The 17,840-nt window shown below is 29.3% G+C and overlaps 1 protein-coding gene across 37 annotated transcripts in view; it reads left to right on the top strand.

Annotated features, from left to right (window-relative positions):
• slo (calcium-activated potassium channel slo) overlaps positions 1-17,840 on the top strand; it is a 122,285-nt gene that overhangs the window by 65,915 nt on the left and 38,530 nt on the right. For 18 of the 37 annotated variants that reach the window (XM_036357015.2, XM_036357029.2, XM_036357012.2 and 15 more), the window contains 7 exons: positions 133-243; positions 6,078-6,183; positions 9,621-9,773; positions 10,033-10,188; positions 14,075-14,187; positions 16,727-16,885; positions 17,180-17,256. In XM_036357015.2, coding sequence (XP_036212908.1) covers positions 133-243; positions 6,078-6,183; positions 9,621-9,773; positions 10,033-10,188; positions 14,075-14,187; positions 16,727-16,885; positions 17,180-17,256 — 875 coding nt within the window. Of the gene's footprint in view, positions 1-132; positions 244-1,967; positions 2,074-6,077; positions 6,184-9,620; positions 9,774-10,032; positions 10,189-10,614; positions 10,728-14,074; positions 14,188-16,726; positions 16,886-17,179; positions 17,257-17,840 lie in introns of all 37 variants that reach the window. The other 19 variants (XM_036357031.2, XM_036357030.2, XM_036357014.2 and 16 more) reach the window with 3 other exon arrangements.

Raw genomic sequence — 17,840 nt, 5'->3', positions numbered from 1 at the left:
ACTCGGTTGCTTGCCGCTGCGGCCGGTTGCGCTCTTGGCAATTTTCTTGTTGTGTCATTGCGATTTATTATGACATGCTGTGCCTGTGTATGGATGTTGGGTGCTGTTGACACGCTCATTAATAATGCATAGACATATTGTCGTTTGCGGACATATAACGTACGAGTCAGTGTCGCATTTCTTAAAGGATTTCCTGCACGAGGATCGAGAAGATGTGGACGTGGAGGTGGTATTTTTACATCGGTAAGTCGCCTCTTTGAATTCTTTTTCGCCTCTGTCGTTGCACTTTTATGTGTTTATGCATACGACTGTATGTACATATTTATTGTATGTGTTTATGTAAGTACATATACTCGTACATGTGTCTAATGTATTGGAATTTACAAATAGTGAATGAAATAAGACCAATGAAAATTCATTCGAAAATTATATATAGTAAATAAATGAAGATACATATTAACTACTTATACATATAGTAGGTTCTGTTATTTTGTTTTATTTATATAATTATATTGTATCTACCTACATTAGTTATCTAAAACATATATACATATATACATATATATTTCCATAATAAACTGTTGCAAACATCTTGAGCCTTATAGCCCAGACTGCACCGAAAGAAGTGATCTTATAGTTTTCTCTATACGAGTAAGTTTTCGATAGTAGTTAATTTACAAAGTCCCAGTTTGCTACAGAGATTTTGCTCGCTAGCTATTCTTGTTGTATCAACAGCTTATCGTTGTGGCTTCTCTTTATAAAATTAGAAGAGAGCAGAAGCTCTGCTATCCTCCTAACACTAATTTTAAGCCTCCAGTTTTGCCCTTTAAATTTTACATAAAGAACACACTGCACCGCAAACAATAGATGCTTAATTTTCATTGCGATCAAGATTGATCATTTACTTTGACCTATTTTTTAGATTGGAGTGTAATCTTCTGATATCATTACCAATTCTCAGACTTCTCAACTTGTTGCAACTACTTTCTGTTGGTAGCATTTAGTCTCAGAGAATCTTTCTGACCTGAAATTTATTTTCAAAAAATCCATGATAGATAGAGAGAGAGAGAGAGAGAGCCTTTCTGACCTGTAAAATATTTTCATAACATCTATGAGTTTTTAAAAAATGTTCTAAATATGTAGAGCGCTCTTTTTATTGATTAGCAACCCAGCACAGAAACCGACAAGGAGGCTAAAAAGCCAAGTACTTTTTCGGGGAAAAGGCTCGAAATCAGCAAAAATTCTATCACCAATACAAAAAATCGTTAAATTTAAGTTACCCATACTTAAAATCTTCAAACTCAAAATCCCCAAACTCAAAAAAGAGTGTTGATACCCCGGAGTTGATTGGCGAGGATTATTTTTTAAAGCGCGGCCGAAGGTGTCTTTTGAGGGCTTTGTTTTGGGACTTTTAAGCCTAACCCCGTTTTTGATTGTACAGATATAAACTTTTGAGAGTATAAATGACAATGAACCATGGATTGGCTAAGAAAAAGCTATATTTTATATAATTTTTCAACATTCACAGTCTCCTATTCTACTTGCAAACCTGCTCTCCTCTTTGAAGAGTATAATTATAGAGAAACAGCTTTTTCTTATGCTCTCATGATTATTATGAAGTATACATAAAATTCAAGCTTTTTTTGATATTTTTTTGGGTTTTCTGTGCCAAAAATGTTTGCAATAGTTTTCTCTAATGTATTGTATTTGAATTATTCTAGAGTAAAATTTTTATTACGCAATATAAATATAGTTATACTATTAATTTTTAAAAATTGCAATAACAATTTATGATTATATTTCATAAGTATTTGTACTTTTCCCTAAAATTTTACCATAAAACACTATTAAAACCAGCAAACAAATATTTAATAATTAACACACTGACCAATAGTAAAAAGTCTAACTAAAGTCTAACCCAATAATTAATAAATACTGTAAACATTCACAATCAACTCTGTGTATAGCAAGGAGCCTGATCTGGAGCTAGAAGGTCTGCTGAAGCGTCACTATACGACGGTGGCGTTTTTTCAGGGCACCATGATGAATGCCGTCGATTTGGAGCGAGTCAAGGTACACATATACACAACTACAATAACAAATATAAAGAGAAGAGAGCATACTAAAAACTGCAATTTGGAATTGTGAATTGAAATATCCCAAACACACATTTCTGTGCACCTGCTGCCGAGACCCGTTACTTCCACTTTATAAGAAAACCAAATTTAAAATGCCACGAGCAACACCTACAACAGGCAGTTATTGGTTAAATTCTTGCTTCCAATTGAATTCGACTATGTGCGTGTTTATGAGTGAATGGTTTCAATGTGTAGTTGTGTGAATGTTTACTAGTCTGTCTAGCGCCCTATAATGCATATTTTATGGTCATATAATAGTCAAGTGGAATACAGTAATCAATTTGTAGTGAATGATTGTGAGAGTTAAATACTCGTAGTGGTCAATTTTTAAATGAAGACAACTATAGTAAGTAGTTTGCGAAATTTTTCTCAAAAATTACACAGTGCATCATGAACGTCAAAACATGGAAGCTTAGAAATATTTCAAGTCACTCAGTTATCAGTTAGTATATTTACTGATTCTCAAACATATTTGGTATAAACAGATTTATTAGCAATGGTGCTGACCTTTCAAAAAATATTAATTACAACACACATTTAATTTTGATTAAGGATTTTTATAGTTCACACGTTTGTGAAAATATATAATTGACGCATTACTAATTGTGCTTTCCCATATTCTTATTCTTGGAGTTTAATGATCTACAAAATTGGTTTAATATGACTTTTTGTCAAATGAATTGAAATCGATATCAAAGTGAAATAAAAATGTATACCCAATTCACCAAGAACAATTTTATAGCTGTAAAAAATCTGTCAATTTCAATTGTGGTGACATTTTACACCAGCTTAAAATACAAGTACAAATTTGACTTTTTCACTTCTTCAGATTGTCATAAATCCTTATCCAAATTAATGGAAAACATTTTCGGCATCTGATTTAGCTACGACTGTCATTAAATTGAACATAGTAAATGCCACACATAATCATTTGCACCAACAAGAAAAGTTCTTTGTTGAGTAGAGGTATTTGAGGTGTTATCGCCCTATAGTACAAATGTTGACCACTGTATACCTTGACTCCATAGGCCATTTATTAAAAATTTGTAAACATACATATTTTGGTGTGTCCTTTCGTCGCCTTCACCCAAGCGCCTAACTATCACTTAGCATTAGTAATTACCACCTTACAACAATTAACACCAGCACCATCACAATACTACGACAATAGTGAGCTGTCAATACCTTTGCCAATGTCACATCATCGTCAGTCGCTATCATTACCACCCTTAACAGATAATAACCACCACTAGTGGTGTGAATTAATGTAATATTGCATATGTATATTTATAGTTATTATTTGAAATTTGATATATATTTTAATACCTAAAATTTCTCTAATAACTAAATAGTTATACACATATATGCAATACTATGTTTCTACTATTCGTCCCTTTCAATTAATCTTTTCTAACTCTCAACTTTGCCACGATCCACGATTTTTTCTAAAGGCGTGATTACGTTTTCTCTGCTCTGGTCTGTTCTTCTAGTGTATACCACCCACCACCATCGACATTCCACTCATCTGGTTTCTTATTTAATATTTTTTGTTGTTGTTTTGTTGATTATCTTATTTTTCATTCATCCAAGGTTTAGCCAACGGCTGCATTCCACAATATGTTTTTACCTTTTTTGCTCCCTTTCGGTGTTTTGTTCTTTCGTGTATTTTTGTTTGTTAGTTTGCTTTGAATCAGTGGCCAGATTTTGATTGATTATCAACGGATGACGTTCATTTTTCTTTTGTAATTGCAATTTTGCTTTGAAATTGCTCGTAGCCGAGCCTTGCATTTCATGTTCAGCCTATTTTTTTTTCTTTATAAATATATATGAAATTCTATTGTTTTGTTTTTCACTCCTATTTTGTACTTTTATTACCCTTAATTATGTACTTTTGTACTTTGAAAGGCTGCATCACACACTAGAATTTTTTTCCTCATCACTGCTTCAATTTGGAATGACGTTTTTTCCTTAATCAATATTGTCTTGTTTGAGAGTTTGAAGTAGTAAGTCTTTGCCAACGATTTCTTATTCCGTTACTAGAGCGTTTAGTAATTATACATACATACAGCTATATGTAGTACTACTTATAGTAGCATTTAAGATGAATTTTTTCAAATGTTAAAATTTTTAATACCAAAAGAAAAGCTTCTATAGATGCCCATTTTGCAACAGCTCATACTAATAACTAATATTTTTATGTTTCTTTAGCAAATTATTTTTCCTATATTTCATAAAAATATATAAAAATTTAATTGTATTTTATTTATGCTGAAATTATTAAACCGTGATTTAAGTAAGTTCCAGCGAATGTGTTTTTCTATAGTTTTAGTATTTTTAGATAACGATTTAATCTTATTTTATAATATACCGTTCGAAACTTAAAAACTTGAAGTATTATTTTTAGTAATTGTTTATTATATTATATAATAGTTAAATGTTTATGATTATTATATTAAAAAAAGTTTACTTATTACATATTTGTACAATATAAATAAACAATATTTGCATTAATAAGTATTTACTACCTTGAAAAGCAAAGCGGTTCAATGACTTAACAACAACAATAATAATATACAATAGTATTTTATTATATTATGCCTTATGTCGCACTTTTTAAGAAAATTTTGTTAGTAAATTTGTTTTGCCGAAATCTAGAAAGGAAAATTTATGTTGGTCAAGGGGAAACGTCAGAAAAAAAGAAAGAAAATTTTAAAGATAAAAAAATATTTACCTAGAGTATATGACCTAAACCACTCGATGGGAGATAGTAATGATCTCATATTATTGTTGAAGTATATCACGTTATCTGTGACAGGGAAGTTTCGATTATAACCTCTCAAGAAACCTCTTAACAATAGTTTCACTCTGAGCTCCAGACAGTAATAACAGTTTTGAATTTGTGATTTGTGTCAAAGATTTCTAGACATAACTTTTGCGACTCCTACCCAACATTCTTTTCATGCCTTTTGGCTTGAGAGTCTGTATAGAAACCGAGCTTACTGAACTCGGAGTAAAATATAGCAATTTATAGTTTTAGCGAGTATTCTTTTATCATTCACTTTAAATTCAAAATCTATCGAAAAGAAACACTAAAAGCCTTTGCTATTCTTTACGACTAGTTTCGAGCATTATTTTTATTGAGTTTTCTGATAATAGCGCCATTAACAAAGGCGGATAACTGATTTACCTCAGAAATTTTAAACAAATATTGACAAGCTGACATAAATATGAAATGAAATTGTATCAACTTAAGGACAATATTTTTACTGCTTTCACTTCTTTAAGAATTAAGGAAAGTCCAGTTCAAACACAATTTTTTTCCAAAATGTATTGGGCCTTCCAAAATATTGTACTTATTTTTATCGTGATTCGGGTCTAATCGCTTAACTATCAAGGTATTAAAAATATATTAGTGCTTCCAATATTATATACATATCTTAAATTATATATTATACACTCAATTTATAATAACTAAAACTCAAGTCGAAAAGTAATAACTACAACAATTCGTAAGAGTAAGAGTATTAAAACTCGAGAGCTGTTTACATTCCACTTTTTATCCCACCGATTTTACCATTTTGTTAAAAAATACGCCATTCAATACGGAATTAATGTTTTGCATATTTTATTTTTCTTCCATTCCATATTTTAATTGAAATATAATAATTCAAAACTGACAACCATGTCTACAACAATATCAATAAACCGAAAAAACAACAACACCTGCTATAAAAAAAATTAAAATAAATAAACTTCACCACATAAAACAACAAATCTCAACCAAAAACATCGTTTCCACTTCAATGATTTTGTCCTTGTTTGAAAACCAAAACGAACAACTATATGTTTTTTTATTTTATATAATGCTTAATATTGTAACGCAAATTAAAAATCGAAATTTAAAAAATTTAAAACTAAATTAAACAACAAATTCAAAAGAAAACCACCTGACTTGGAACTAGAGGGTTTATTCAAACGTCATTTTACCACAGTGGAATTCTTTCAAGGGACTATTATGAATCCAATTGATCTGCAACGGGTTAAGGTAAACATTCGATTGCTCATCTAACTGTTCATCTGTTATTGTGTCATCGTTGACTTGGTTCAAATTACCTCTCCATTTGTTTCATCACTAATTTTTGTTAAACTAATTTATAACATTTCTTTTTTCTCAACCAACTAACTCGTTTATTTTCAACTGTTATTTGCTTAATGATTTTTTTCGTATTTCATTAACAAATAAATATGAAAATGCTCACGATTTGTGTTGTGTATAATTGGTTAATTGAACTAACTGTCCATAACTGTTCACACAACTGTCATACACGTTCACACAGATTCACACGTACTCGTAATGTCATGAATTACAATAAACCGTAACATACTCACATATGTATAAGTGTCTAAACAACTTAATATTGGTGTGAATTTGACAATCATCGTGAAATAATCAAATGCTAGAACGTACAAAATCTATTCTTATAAGTTAAGTGTAATCGTCGATTATTTTTTTAGTTTTTAATTTTTTCACTCTATTGTTTCGGTTGGTGTATTGTATTTATTTGTTTGTGTAATAGCTACATCAATATGATACGAAATGTCATTCAATATCATCATATGCTTTTTAGGCAAGATACTTTGATGTATTTTGATGGATATTATTCTTTGAAATACAAAAGTATATTTTCCAGACTTCCGTGGTAATTTCTAAAGAGCCTTATTGTGTATACACTGTTAAATATTCATCATTTCGATAATAAAGAAACACCTTTGCTCTTCGAGCATATCACAAAAATTTCCGATTTTGAGTTAAATTAACTTAACTGACTTATAATACCAAATTATGATTGATAATGATATTACTTATAGTCACTTACTTATTACTTATAGTCACTTAATCTGATAATCGTCATCATGAAATAAATAAGGATCCTTAGATTTTTTAGATAGTTTAATAAACGTAGCATATTAATGAAATAAATTGTGAAATGTTTTCGTCTATAAAGGTATTCTGCCCTTTTTCGCAACGTGTAATCTGGAACGTATCTTTATTGGTACAACAACCCACACAATAAAAATTTGTAATAAAAAATATGATGAAAAAGATTTCCATAAAATATTCGTATATTTATTGTTTTTAACTGTCTATGTGAATAATATTTTTAAAGACAGTAATTTATAGATAATATTATAAACTATTTTTTATCAATGTACGCATACATTCATAACCCTAAAAGTATATAAGTTTATTTATAACCGTTATTTACTCTTACATGTCAAATAAGTAAAACCAATTGAAATTCATCAGATAAGCTATAACGAGTCTTCAATTAAACCGGAAAAAAATCACAAAAATCAATTATTGAATATTCTCAACGTTTATGGTATACCTGGTACTTGAAACAACTAATCAAAAAATAATTAATTTGAAAACAAAATTCATACAAAGAGACAGCAACAGAGTGTCCCATATTATTTTATTTGATTTGTTTCATCTGTTTTGGAAATACTATGAATGAATGCGCTTTTGAAATATATTTCGGAATCCATTCGAAACCATAATAAAGCCCGCATACCTATACCTTTGTTTGTCTAATACATATATGTAGGTATATGCCCTTTCATTGAATTTCACATAACTTTGCATTTCAATGAACAAACAAATTTCAACAACCAATTCCTCCAAACAATTTTTATTGCAATGTAGAAAAAGTTCTCAAAAAATTTACAATCCTATACATAGATGATTTGAATTGACTTAAAGCTAGCCTCGACCAAAGTTTTTGAAACCATAAGGTTTGTACATTTGCAATCGATCTAAAATGAGAACCAAAAATGTGAGTGAACAACAAGCAGGAAAATTTAATATTTATGTACAAATACAATGAATTGTCACAATTAATATATTAGCTGATCGTATAAGCGGTGTAAAGTATGAAAAGTTTTATAATATTAAAAGACTTAAGTAAGAAACCTAATTTACATTAACCAAAGTTATGCACACTCATTATAAAACAGAATTATGTCTATTAATAATTCTTTTGTATATATATGTATGTATTTGTAAATACAATTTATGTGGCTAATATGTTGTTTAATGTATGAATAAATAAATGTATATTTTTATAGTTTATTGTTCAATCTTTGAGTAGATGTATTATAGTTGCATACAAAAAAGTTCACTTTGATGCTTTTTGTCGAAATAATAATGCTTTTATAAGTAGATTTGATATATTTTAAAACTTATATATATGTAATTATATAAGCTATTAAAAATATTTATGAGTTCTAAAGAAATTATCATTCAATATGAAATTCAAGTGCTCCATGGCGTATTAGTAACTGAAATTTCAAGTAAATAAAGCAGATATAGTTTTTCGTTTATTTTAAGCTGCTGACGTTTATTTTTACAATTTTTTAGCGTGTAAATAGCATGTAATATTGTATTTAAATTATTTTGTTGAGTGGAAATTATTAGCATTTCACATTGAGTAGTCAAAAATTCATCATTAATGTATATTAGTTTAATAAATACATTTTTTAATTATCTATCAAATGAACTAATAAATAATAACCCAGATGTAAATAAAACTAGCTCTCAAGAATACAAATAATTTTAATATATCAGACAGTTTTTTGATTTAATAAATATTTTTTTTTAAAACTGTCAATATAAAATATTAGTAAACTGTGTTTTTACCAAAAAAGTGTATATCCTGCTTACAAAATAATAAATTGTAATATATAAAATTAATTTTCAACAGTTAAAATAATTATTGCTAATAAAATCACAATTATTTTAAATATTTATTACATAGCCTTAATTGACATGTTTTATATTAATATGTTTACAAACATTCTCGTATATATAAGTAAAAAAGTATACGTATTTCGCTATTCTTGTTGATCATTGCGACTCTGCATGTAGCATGCATTCTATTGCATAAAAGTTACACAAACTAAGTAAAAATATTTTATTGCATGAAAGTTACACTAAATACTATTCAAGCACGCCTGTTCAATCCAATATTTGAGTTTTTAATTCCATTCTTTTTGTCTTTTAGAATTACTAAATATTTTATTTGAGGTTAATTTTTGAATTAGCTAAAATAATTTTTGCATTATATGTTATTAGACAAAAACCATAACTTCGCTACTTCATTGCATATCAAAAGTATTCCTCATCCCGCGCTCCTTTCGGCAACTTTCCAAGAAACCATTTATGAATATGTTTGAACATTATGCTCCAAGAAACTGTTTAAAATACCAAAACTTCGCGCATAAAATCCGCTTTCTGTGTTCACCTCATTAGCCACACGTTTCACCAGAGCTCATTATCACTACCGCCACCACCCCCACTATTATAAATATATTTCTATTACAATAAAAAATATTTATACACTTAATTTGTACTAACTGCTCTTTATATCTCTTCGTGCCGCTTCGTTGGCTCATTGTGTGATTTGATTGGTTGTGGCGCAGGTACACGAAGCTGATGCCTGCTTGGTACTGGCCAATAAATATTGCCAAGATCCCGATGCTGAAGATGCTGCCAATATTATGCGAGTCATCTCGATCAAAAACTACAGCGAAGACATACGAGTGATTATACAACTTATGCAATATCATAATAAGGTAAGACAAAGCGAATTAAATTTATATTTTTTGTTGTTGGAACATCTGACAAACTACAAGTATAAAAGAATATTTTTGATATTCAAATTATTATAAAATTATAGATAAATGGAAAAAAATGTAGCATTACTTTAGCAAACTCTGGCCTATGAGCTAGATTTCGAGGCATTGCCGTACATGCCTCATGACAAAAAAATTAAAGAGATAGAGAAATAAGAACACAATGCCATTTCACAACATTTGAACATCTCTGTTTCAGGCTTATTTACTCAACATCCCCTCGTGGGATTGGAAACAGGGTGATGATGTCATTTGTCTGGCCGAACTTAAACTTGGCTTCATTGCGCAGAGTTGTCTGGCGCCGGGCTTCTCAACAATGATGGCGAATTTATTTGCGATGCGATCGTTTAAGACTGTAAGTATTGAGTAAAAAAATGAAAATAGCAAAATTTCTCAAATATTTACTAAAATAAAATTAATTGTTTAATATAAAAATAACGAGAAGAAACAACGGCAAGACAATGGCGTCAGAGATGTATTGAATTCTGCGTGACTATAAAATTTTTTACCATTCAGTAATGGAATTATAGAATTAGGCACAAAAATCTGACAATAGCTCCAATAAAACTAGCTTATACAAATTGGCTAAACACTGTTCCATTTATTGCTCAGTTTGGATGTACTATAAAAACGTAAACTTATGCCCAGCAGCACTAAGAACCTACACATATTTCTTTAAGAAAAATCTTCTTATATATGTTACGACAATAATCAAAACAATATTTTTAATTCATACCTCACAATATATACAACAACAACCACAATATGTATGTACCTGCAGTCACCAGACATGCAGTCCTGGACCAATGACTATCTGCGCGGCACTGGCATGGAAATGTACACTGAAACATTGAGTCCCACATTTATTGGAATACCATTTGCTCAGGCCACTGAGTAAGTTTTTGAACGCGAGCATTGGCGTGTATATCGAATAACTTACCTTCAAACAATATAACATATTCGTATGCGTACCTCTATCGTATGATATACAGTATCTACTACAAATATTCGTAAATGTATATTTGAGCTTTGTTACTCATTAATTATTTGTTGTTTTCTTTTATTGGTTGACATATTTACATAAGCATTTCTGATTGGCTCTCTTAATAATCTTTTTTTTTTAAATAGTATTCCCACATCAATCGATCTTATTCATATTACGTAATACACAAAACTACAAATGAATATTGATTTGAAAAATGAAATCGACAGCACAACTCATTCACTCACCCATTCAAATTCGCATACACAAACACACACGCATACACGTACATTAACAGAACTATGGTACATATATACTACAACAATAAATATCCAGTTTGTCGAATTTTCGTTCTAAATGTTTTTTCAAACGTCATTCTTATTGTTGTTTGACGGCATTTTTATGTATTTTTCTTCCATGTGTCAATTAATTAGTTGTGAGTAATTAATACAAGTAAATTGAACGAAATTTCATAGGCAAAACGTAAACACACTGCCTCTTACGAATTTTACTTTCTAACTATTCTCTTTTCTTGGCGAATCTTCACACTTCTCTCAATAAAGTATACTGGTATTTGCGTTTAGTTTTCGTTTTCATATTTTCGTGGTGTTTTCCAATGAATTTTTAATGTCTTTTACAAATGCCTTGGATGTTGTGCAGTTTCCTTTTCATGTTTTCTATTATTAAAAATTTAAAACCTATTAAATAAGAAATTATAAAATTAAATTATTAAAATTATTATATACTTTTTTTTGTTCATTCGAATTCGTCTTGTATTAATTGGAAGTATATATATAAATTTAAGAGGACGTTACCAAAAGTGCACCAACACTTCTCATAGCTAAAACTTTTTGAAACATTCTGGAAAAAAAATGGAAATTCACTTATTTTGATTGCATACGTTCTAAAAATTTTCAGGTTGGAAATATAAGAAGAGTTAGGGAAAATATATTTTGTGTATATGATACATAAACCCCAAAACCTATCAACAATTTAGCCAGAGCTTGCAACTCAGATTGCAGGAACCCCTATTTTTCAGCTGTGGTTCTGCCAAGGTAAATATGTACCCATTAACAAAAAAAATCGTTTGGAATAATTTCCTCGGTTAATTTCTGATTGATTATTAGTAAAAGCTCGTACAAGGTCCAATTATTATCAGATTGAAGATAAGGGGAATCAGTTCGATACACACCAGAATACAATATTACTAACTCACCTGTTTACAGTAAACATAATGATATTGAAACCACATCAAACACAATTGCTCTTCCAACACTTTCGAACAGAATCTTCAGGAAAGCGGAAAATAGCTGCTCCCCGCATGCAAAAATCAATTAAAAAAATCAAAGCAGCAAACAGTGTTAATCTTAATTTTTCATGTTATTTAATATTTGTGAACAAAAAACCAATTAAAATTTGAGAAATATTAAAGGAATATTATTTATTCCGAAAAACAAACAAATATTGAAATGGATAAAGCACAGTTTTTCACAACTATCATTTACCGAAAGAAAACAACACAAACACCTACGTACGTATTAGTGACAAAAAGAGCATATACAACGTTTTTCGTATAGAAAAAGTCACAGCATATTAAAAAATTGGCAACCAGTAAGAGCACCACTGTTAATTCGGATGACTTAAAGTGAACAGATTCATTATTTTTAAGGTTTTTGGAGATTGCCAAGTTTATTTTAAAATTGTGCATACTTTTTCGCTGATTATGGCATCATCTTTTCACGTATTTGAAGTTTTTTAACATGAATATATTTGGTAATTACTTTACTTCAGTGGGTACTTAGACGATCATTCTTTCAATAGGTACAAATCACGAGTAATTTGTATAATTATATATATATGAATGTACAACAAAGATTAATCTAATAATGAAAGATACTTATCATATTATTATTGTAGTAATGAATTTAAAAAATTTAAACAGGTGGCAGCAATTGTTTGTGAATTTAATTTTAAAAAGCATATTATTTCATATGTAAATAAAAATAATGTGTTACAGAACTTAATGTACTTCAATAATGGGCGATTCATTTGGGAAAATTTTTAATTCAATTGATCCCGTAGCCGTCCTCCAGAAGAACCTCGGAAAACATGTATCTGACGCTGAATATATTATAAATTAAAAAAGTATTACCAAAAATCTTATTCTTTGGATCGTTACAAGACAAATATATTCGAGAAGGTTGTGAGAAAAATTCAAGTAGTCTTAAGGGGATTTTGCTCGTTTCTTTGTTCTATAAGATCATATTATGTATGGTATATCCCAACAGGTGGCATACTTTTATTATTATAAGTTTTTTTGGTATTAAACGGTTCAAGTATTACATTGAGCAACAAAAAATTTCGTGTCGGAAGTTTGTCTACAAAAGTAAAAGTTACCCAGGTGGTGCTATTACTTCGGCGCCTAGTGTAACACACAAAGTAATCATGTGCAATGAACATTTATGCAATATTTTCTTTAACATTTATACATACTCAATATACCAGCATACTTAAACATAATTACGTTCCATTTTCTGTTGTTTTCATTGCAAATATGCCAAACTTTTACAATAATTGCGCTTTTAAGTTAGCTTTCGGTTGTTTATTTGTTTTCTTTTTATTTTGTACTGCATAAAGTAGGAATATTTCTGTTTGTACATAAATCAAAGTGCGCCATGTATGCCTACCTTTATAACAAATAAATAGTCCGCTCGCGTGCAAGTTCTTCAGTCAATGCTGCTTAGTAGGAGAGAGCGAAGAGAGACATCTGAATGTGAATATGAAATCTGGCATTCTGCTTATATTTACCTCTAATACTACAATTACTAAGGTGGCCCGTTGAACTTTGCCCCGAAATTAGAAGCATGGCGATAGACCCGTGTTGTCAAAGCTGCACTTATCCGGCTCCAACGACATCGAGTAGTAGACTAAACGAGTAAATTTGATTAATTAGAAAAATCAAGCCTTGCATCCTTTCTTGTAATAAAGAGAGTACTCAATCAACTCCCTTTAAGGACCAAGCATATAACGTACAATTCCTAGCCTATGCTGTAAAGTACACAAGAACAATGCGTAGTGTCTGCTGCATTCCTCGTTGCACCGCAGCAATTCACAACTGCATCTATCTAACTAGTCGCCCAGTCCCTCCATAGCGTATTTGGTAGTTTCGATTGTATATAAAAATTTGCTATAATGATATTTCTTGTTGGTTTTTGGTTACTAAAATCCGTACCACATTCGAATCATTTTTAACTTTCAGTCACCAGATACACAGGCCTGGCAAAACGATTATCTTCAAGGTACCGGGTGTGAGATGTACACCGAAACCCTCTCACCTTCATTTACCGGCATGACATTCCCACAAGCCAGCGAGTAAGACCCGAAACAAGCGAATTATCTACTCTTGTTCTATAATTTTTTTTTCTTACTTTACATTGAATAAACTAAACAGAAATTTCGTACTTATAAATAATAATATTTTTTTAAAAAGTACCTGCATTTTACTTAGCATTTAGTAAAAAAAAAAAAAACTAAACTAAAAACAATTAATCATTATTACTAACAACACAAATGAGACGCACGTGTGCAGGGAAAGAAGTGAGGTGTATTAGAGTGAAGTAGTGCTATAATGAATAACTAATAAGGCAATTTTTTTATTACTTTTCCAAGTTTTATTATTAATTAATATTTTCCTAAGCAAGTTTTGGTTTTAGTTCATTTTTGTATAATTTTCTTAATATTTGTATTAAAGATTATTTATAATATATAAAAAAGGGTGGAGTAAATAAAACTATATAACTGTATATAAACACATGTCAATTTTTATCAGTAATGCCAGTTCATTTATACTGAAATAAAAAAATAATGTTTATTTAATTTGTTTAAATTTTTTTTTCATATAGAATTTTTTATGCTAATTTTTAGTATTCAGCATTATTTGCTTTAGTATAAATTTTTTTCAGTATATCTGACTTACTTATATAACAAAACGATTTTAATTCTAAATTATTACTCATTTATTATTTAATTTATCATTATTTTATTTTTAATGTCTCCATTATTAGTATATAGTTTTTCTTGAGGTAAAATTTATTTAATTTTGAGTGAGTAAATAAAAAATAAATAAAAATGCAGGCAAAAAAATTATTTAATTTAATAAACACAATATTTGTTAGATTATAATTTATTGAATAGGGTTTAAAAATATTTTATAAGTATATATTTAATTTTTATATTTTTAATAAACTTTCTTAACTTAGTTTCAATATTTTTTGCATTTTGGTTCTCAGTATTTTCATAATTTTTATAAATTTTTCTAATTTTTTTTATAAAAATGATAAATTTAAAAAAATGTTTTAAACTTAATATTCATATTTTCCTCTACTACACTTCTTCCCCGCTGGTGAGTCAAAGCATAACTTCCAAAATTTTTTGAATTTACTTGGAATGTTTACGGTCTTGCATACTGTTTTTTTGTCCTGTACTGAAATTAATATAATAGTTTAACAAAAACCAAAACTTAACTCCAAATAAAACCTTTAAAATCTGTACGCACATAGTTTCAACCACATGCCTGTCTACCCGCCTGCCTCCTGCATTATCTGGGGATTTTCGAGATTTAGAGTTAATCCAACTGAAAGCGATTCTTTTGGACGTAAACTGTTGTTCTCCACTCGTCCAATTTGTTAACAGAGCTCAAGTGCTTAATCTTTGATATCTAAATCTCGAAAATATGTTACTCACTTAATATAGCTGTCTACAAATTACATAAAAAAAAAAATATATATATATATATATTATATTAATTAATATAAAAAACAACATTTTGAAGCTACATTAATGGAAATAATACATTTACTTCTGTAACTTACAACCCTATGCAGCTATTTAGACACATACCACTAATGCAAGCTGTACAGTCACAAACCCAAATAATATTATGTAATATAAGAATACCTTCTATATATTTGGACAATTTTTTAAAACACCTCAAATGCTTACACCCCACTCCCCAAAAGTGTATAACCTTAGTTAGTAATTAATTTAACTAATCAGCAATCAACGTCACTACCCCAAAGTATGTCCTATTATCCACTATATACGAACATGTAATTGCTGCATGCTTTGGACACGATTTTTTATGCTGATATATATGCTCATACCCCTTTTCCTTAAAATAAGACTCATGCCGTAATTTAACATTTTACAAACAGTTGCAGTTATACGCCACAATAACATTGACTTCACATATACTTAACATAATGAAATCCGCTGTTAATACTAACATACATACCCGGTCCATAGATTGCTTACGAAATATCAGAAACCTTTCACAACACATACGCATACTAGATACCTCGTTGGCATGTGTCCTGTTAGCAACACTGCTGTCGTCGTGTCGCTCGTGAAAGAAGTGAATGTGAATGTGATTTGTCTACAGCTTCGGTAGTTGGCTGCTTGTTTTGCTTAGCGCAGAATTAATAGTTTAATTTATTAAAAATAATATTTTTTATATTTTTAAGCGCATAGTAAGTACTTTATTTAGTGTTATTTTATAATTAAACCCTTACATGTAATACAAAAAAATTTATCGCATGCGATTTTTTGTCTTTGCATGCAAAATATTGTGTACACTATTTTGTTACTTTTTTCCAACACAAACTTTTTAATAAACTTCTATCACATTCGGTGTCTGCATGAATTTTCGTTATATTTGTGTGTCCTTATGAGTCATGACAAATTTTGTAAATACTGGATATTACAATTTTTTTCCAATTAATTTTACAACTTATCACTTATATTTTTTCGAAATTACTTCTAATACATAGTGTTTTATTCAACATTTGAAGTTTTATGATTATTTTTATTAGTAAATACTAATATTTTCGTATTTGTCAACTTCTGTTCACAGACTGTGCTTCTCGAAACTGAAATTATTGCTGGTAGCTATTGAAATTAAAGGTGCCGAAGAGGGCGCGGATAGCAAAATATCCATAAATCCGCGTAATGCCAAAATTCAGGCGAATACACAAGGCTTCTTTATAGCGCAAAGTGCCGATGAAGTGAAACGGTGAGCAAATGTTATATATTTCAAATCAAACTGAATCACGCAAATCAATTATTCGCTAGACAATAACTTGTTCGAATGCATTAAACAACCAAACAAAATAAGAAAATTTTCCTGTCTTATTTATATAGGAAAACATAATTCCCACTGCGCGCTTGTTAGTATTAATACTAAGAGCTCAAAATAAGAAAAAACTACAAGTTTTTTTGGCTCACCCTAATTTACATATATTAATAACATTATCACCAACTTCTACAACAGATTATTTAACATCTTTCAAATTATTTGAAATTTTAGCGCCTGGTTCTACTGCAAAGCCTGCCATGAGGACATCAAAGACGAAACATTGATCAAGAAGTGTAAATGTAAAAACTGTAAGTAAACTTTCCATAACTATACGCGTATAATGATTAAATGATTTATATAAAATATTTATTTAGTTTTATTTTTATATGGAATTAATAATTAATTTCGAATGATTTTGATTCTATAGTAAGAATTTTTGAATTTGGTTTTTCAATTTGATTTCAACTATTATCTTTAAACTATATGAAGCAAAATATTAAAACCAATATTCTGTTGGTAAACAACATAAAAAATGTAATTCTGCGTATAATCGTGTTGTAAGTTGTGAAGCAGTACTAAAAAAATATATAATATGGGAACGATCTTTTAAATTGAAGCTTATACTCAATACGTTACAAATATCTAAATCTACATAATTTATGGTATCGAAAAATTTGAGGTATTAAAAATATTAATACTTTTACTATAAAGCTATGTCTATTTAAGTAGTAGTATTTTATATAATATAAACACATATACAATATATTTTACACGCTTAAGTACAGTTTTTAATTTTGTCTGTATGTTCCTAACATTATAATTATTATATTAATATTCAAACAGTACAAAACCATTATCTAAGTTTATCGTTTAAAATTTAAACTTAAACTTT

Source organism: Bactrocera oleae, chromosome 2 (assembly GCF_042242935.1).
Source record: "Bactrocera oleae isolate idBacOlea1 chromosome 2, idBacOlea1, whole genome shotgun sequence".
NCBI lineage: Eukaryota > Metazoa > Arthropoda > Insecta > Diptera > Tephritidae > Bactrocera > Bactrocera oleae.
Note: the sequence above shows the minus strand (reverse complement) of the source record. Positions and strands in the feature narration are given on the sequence as shown.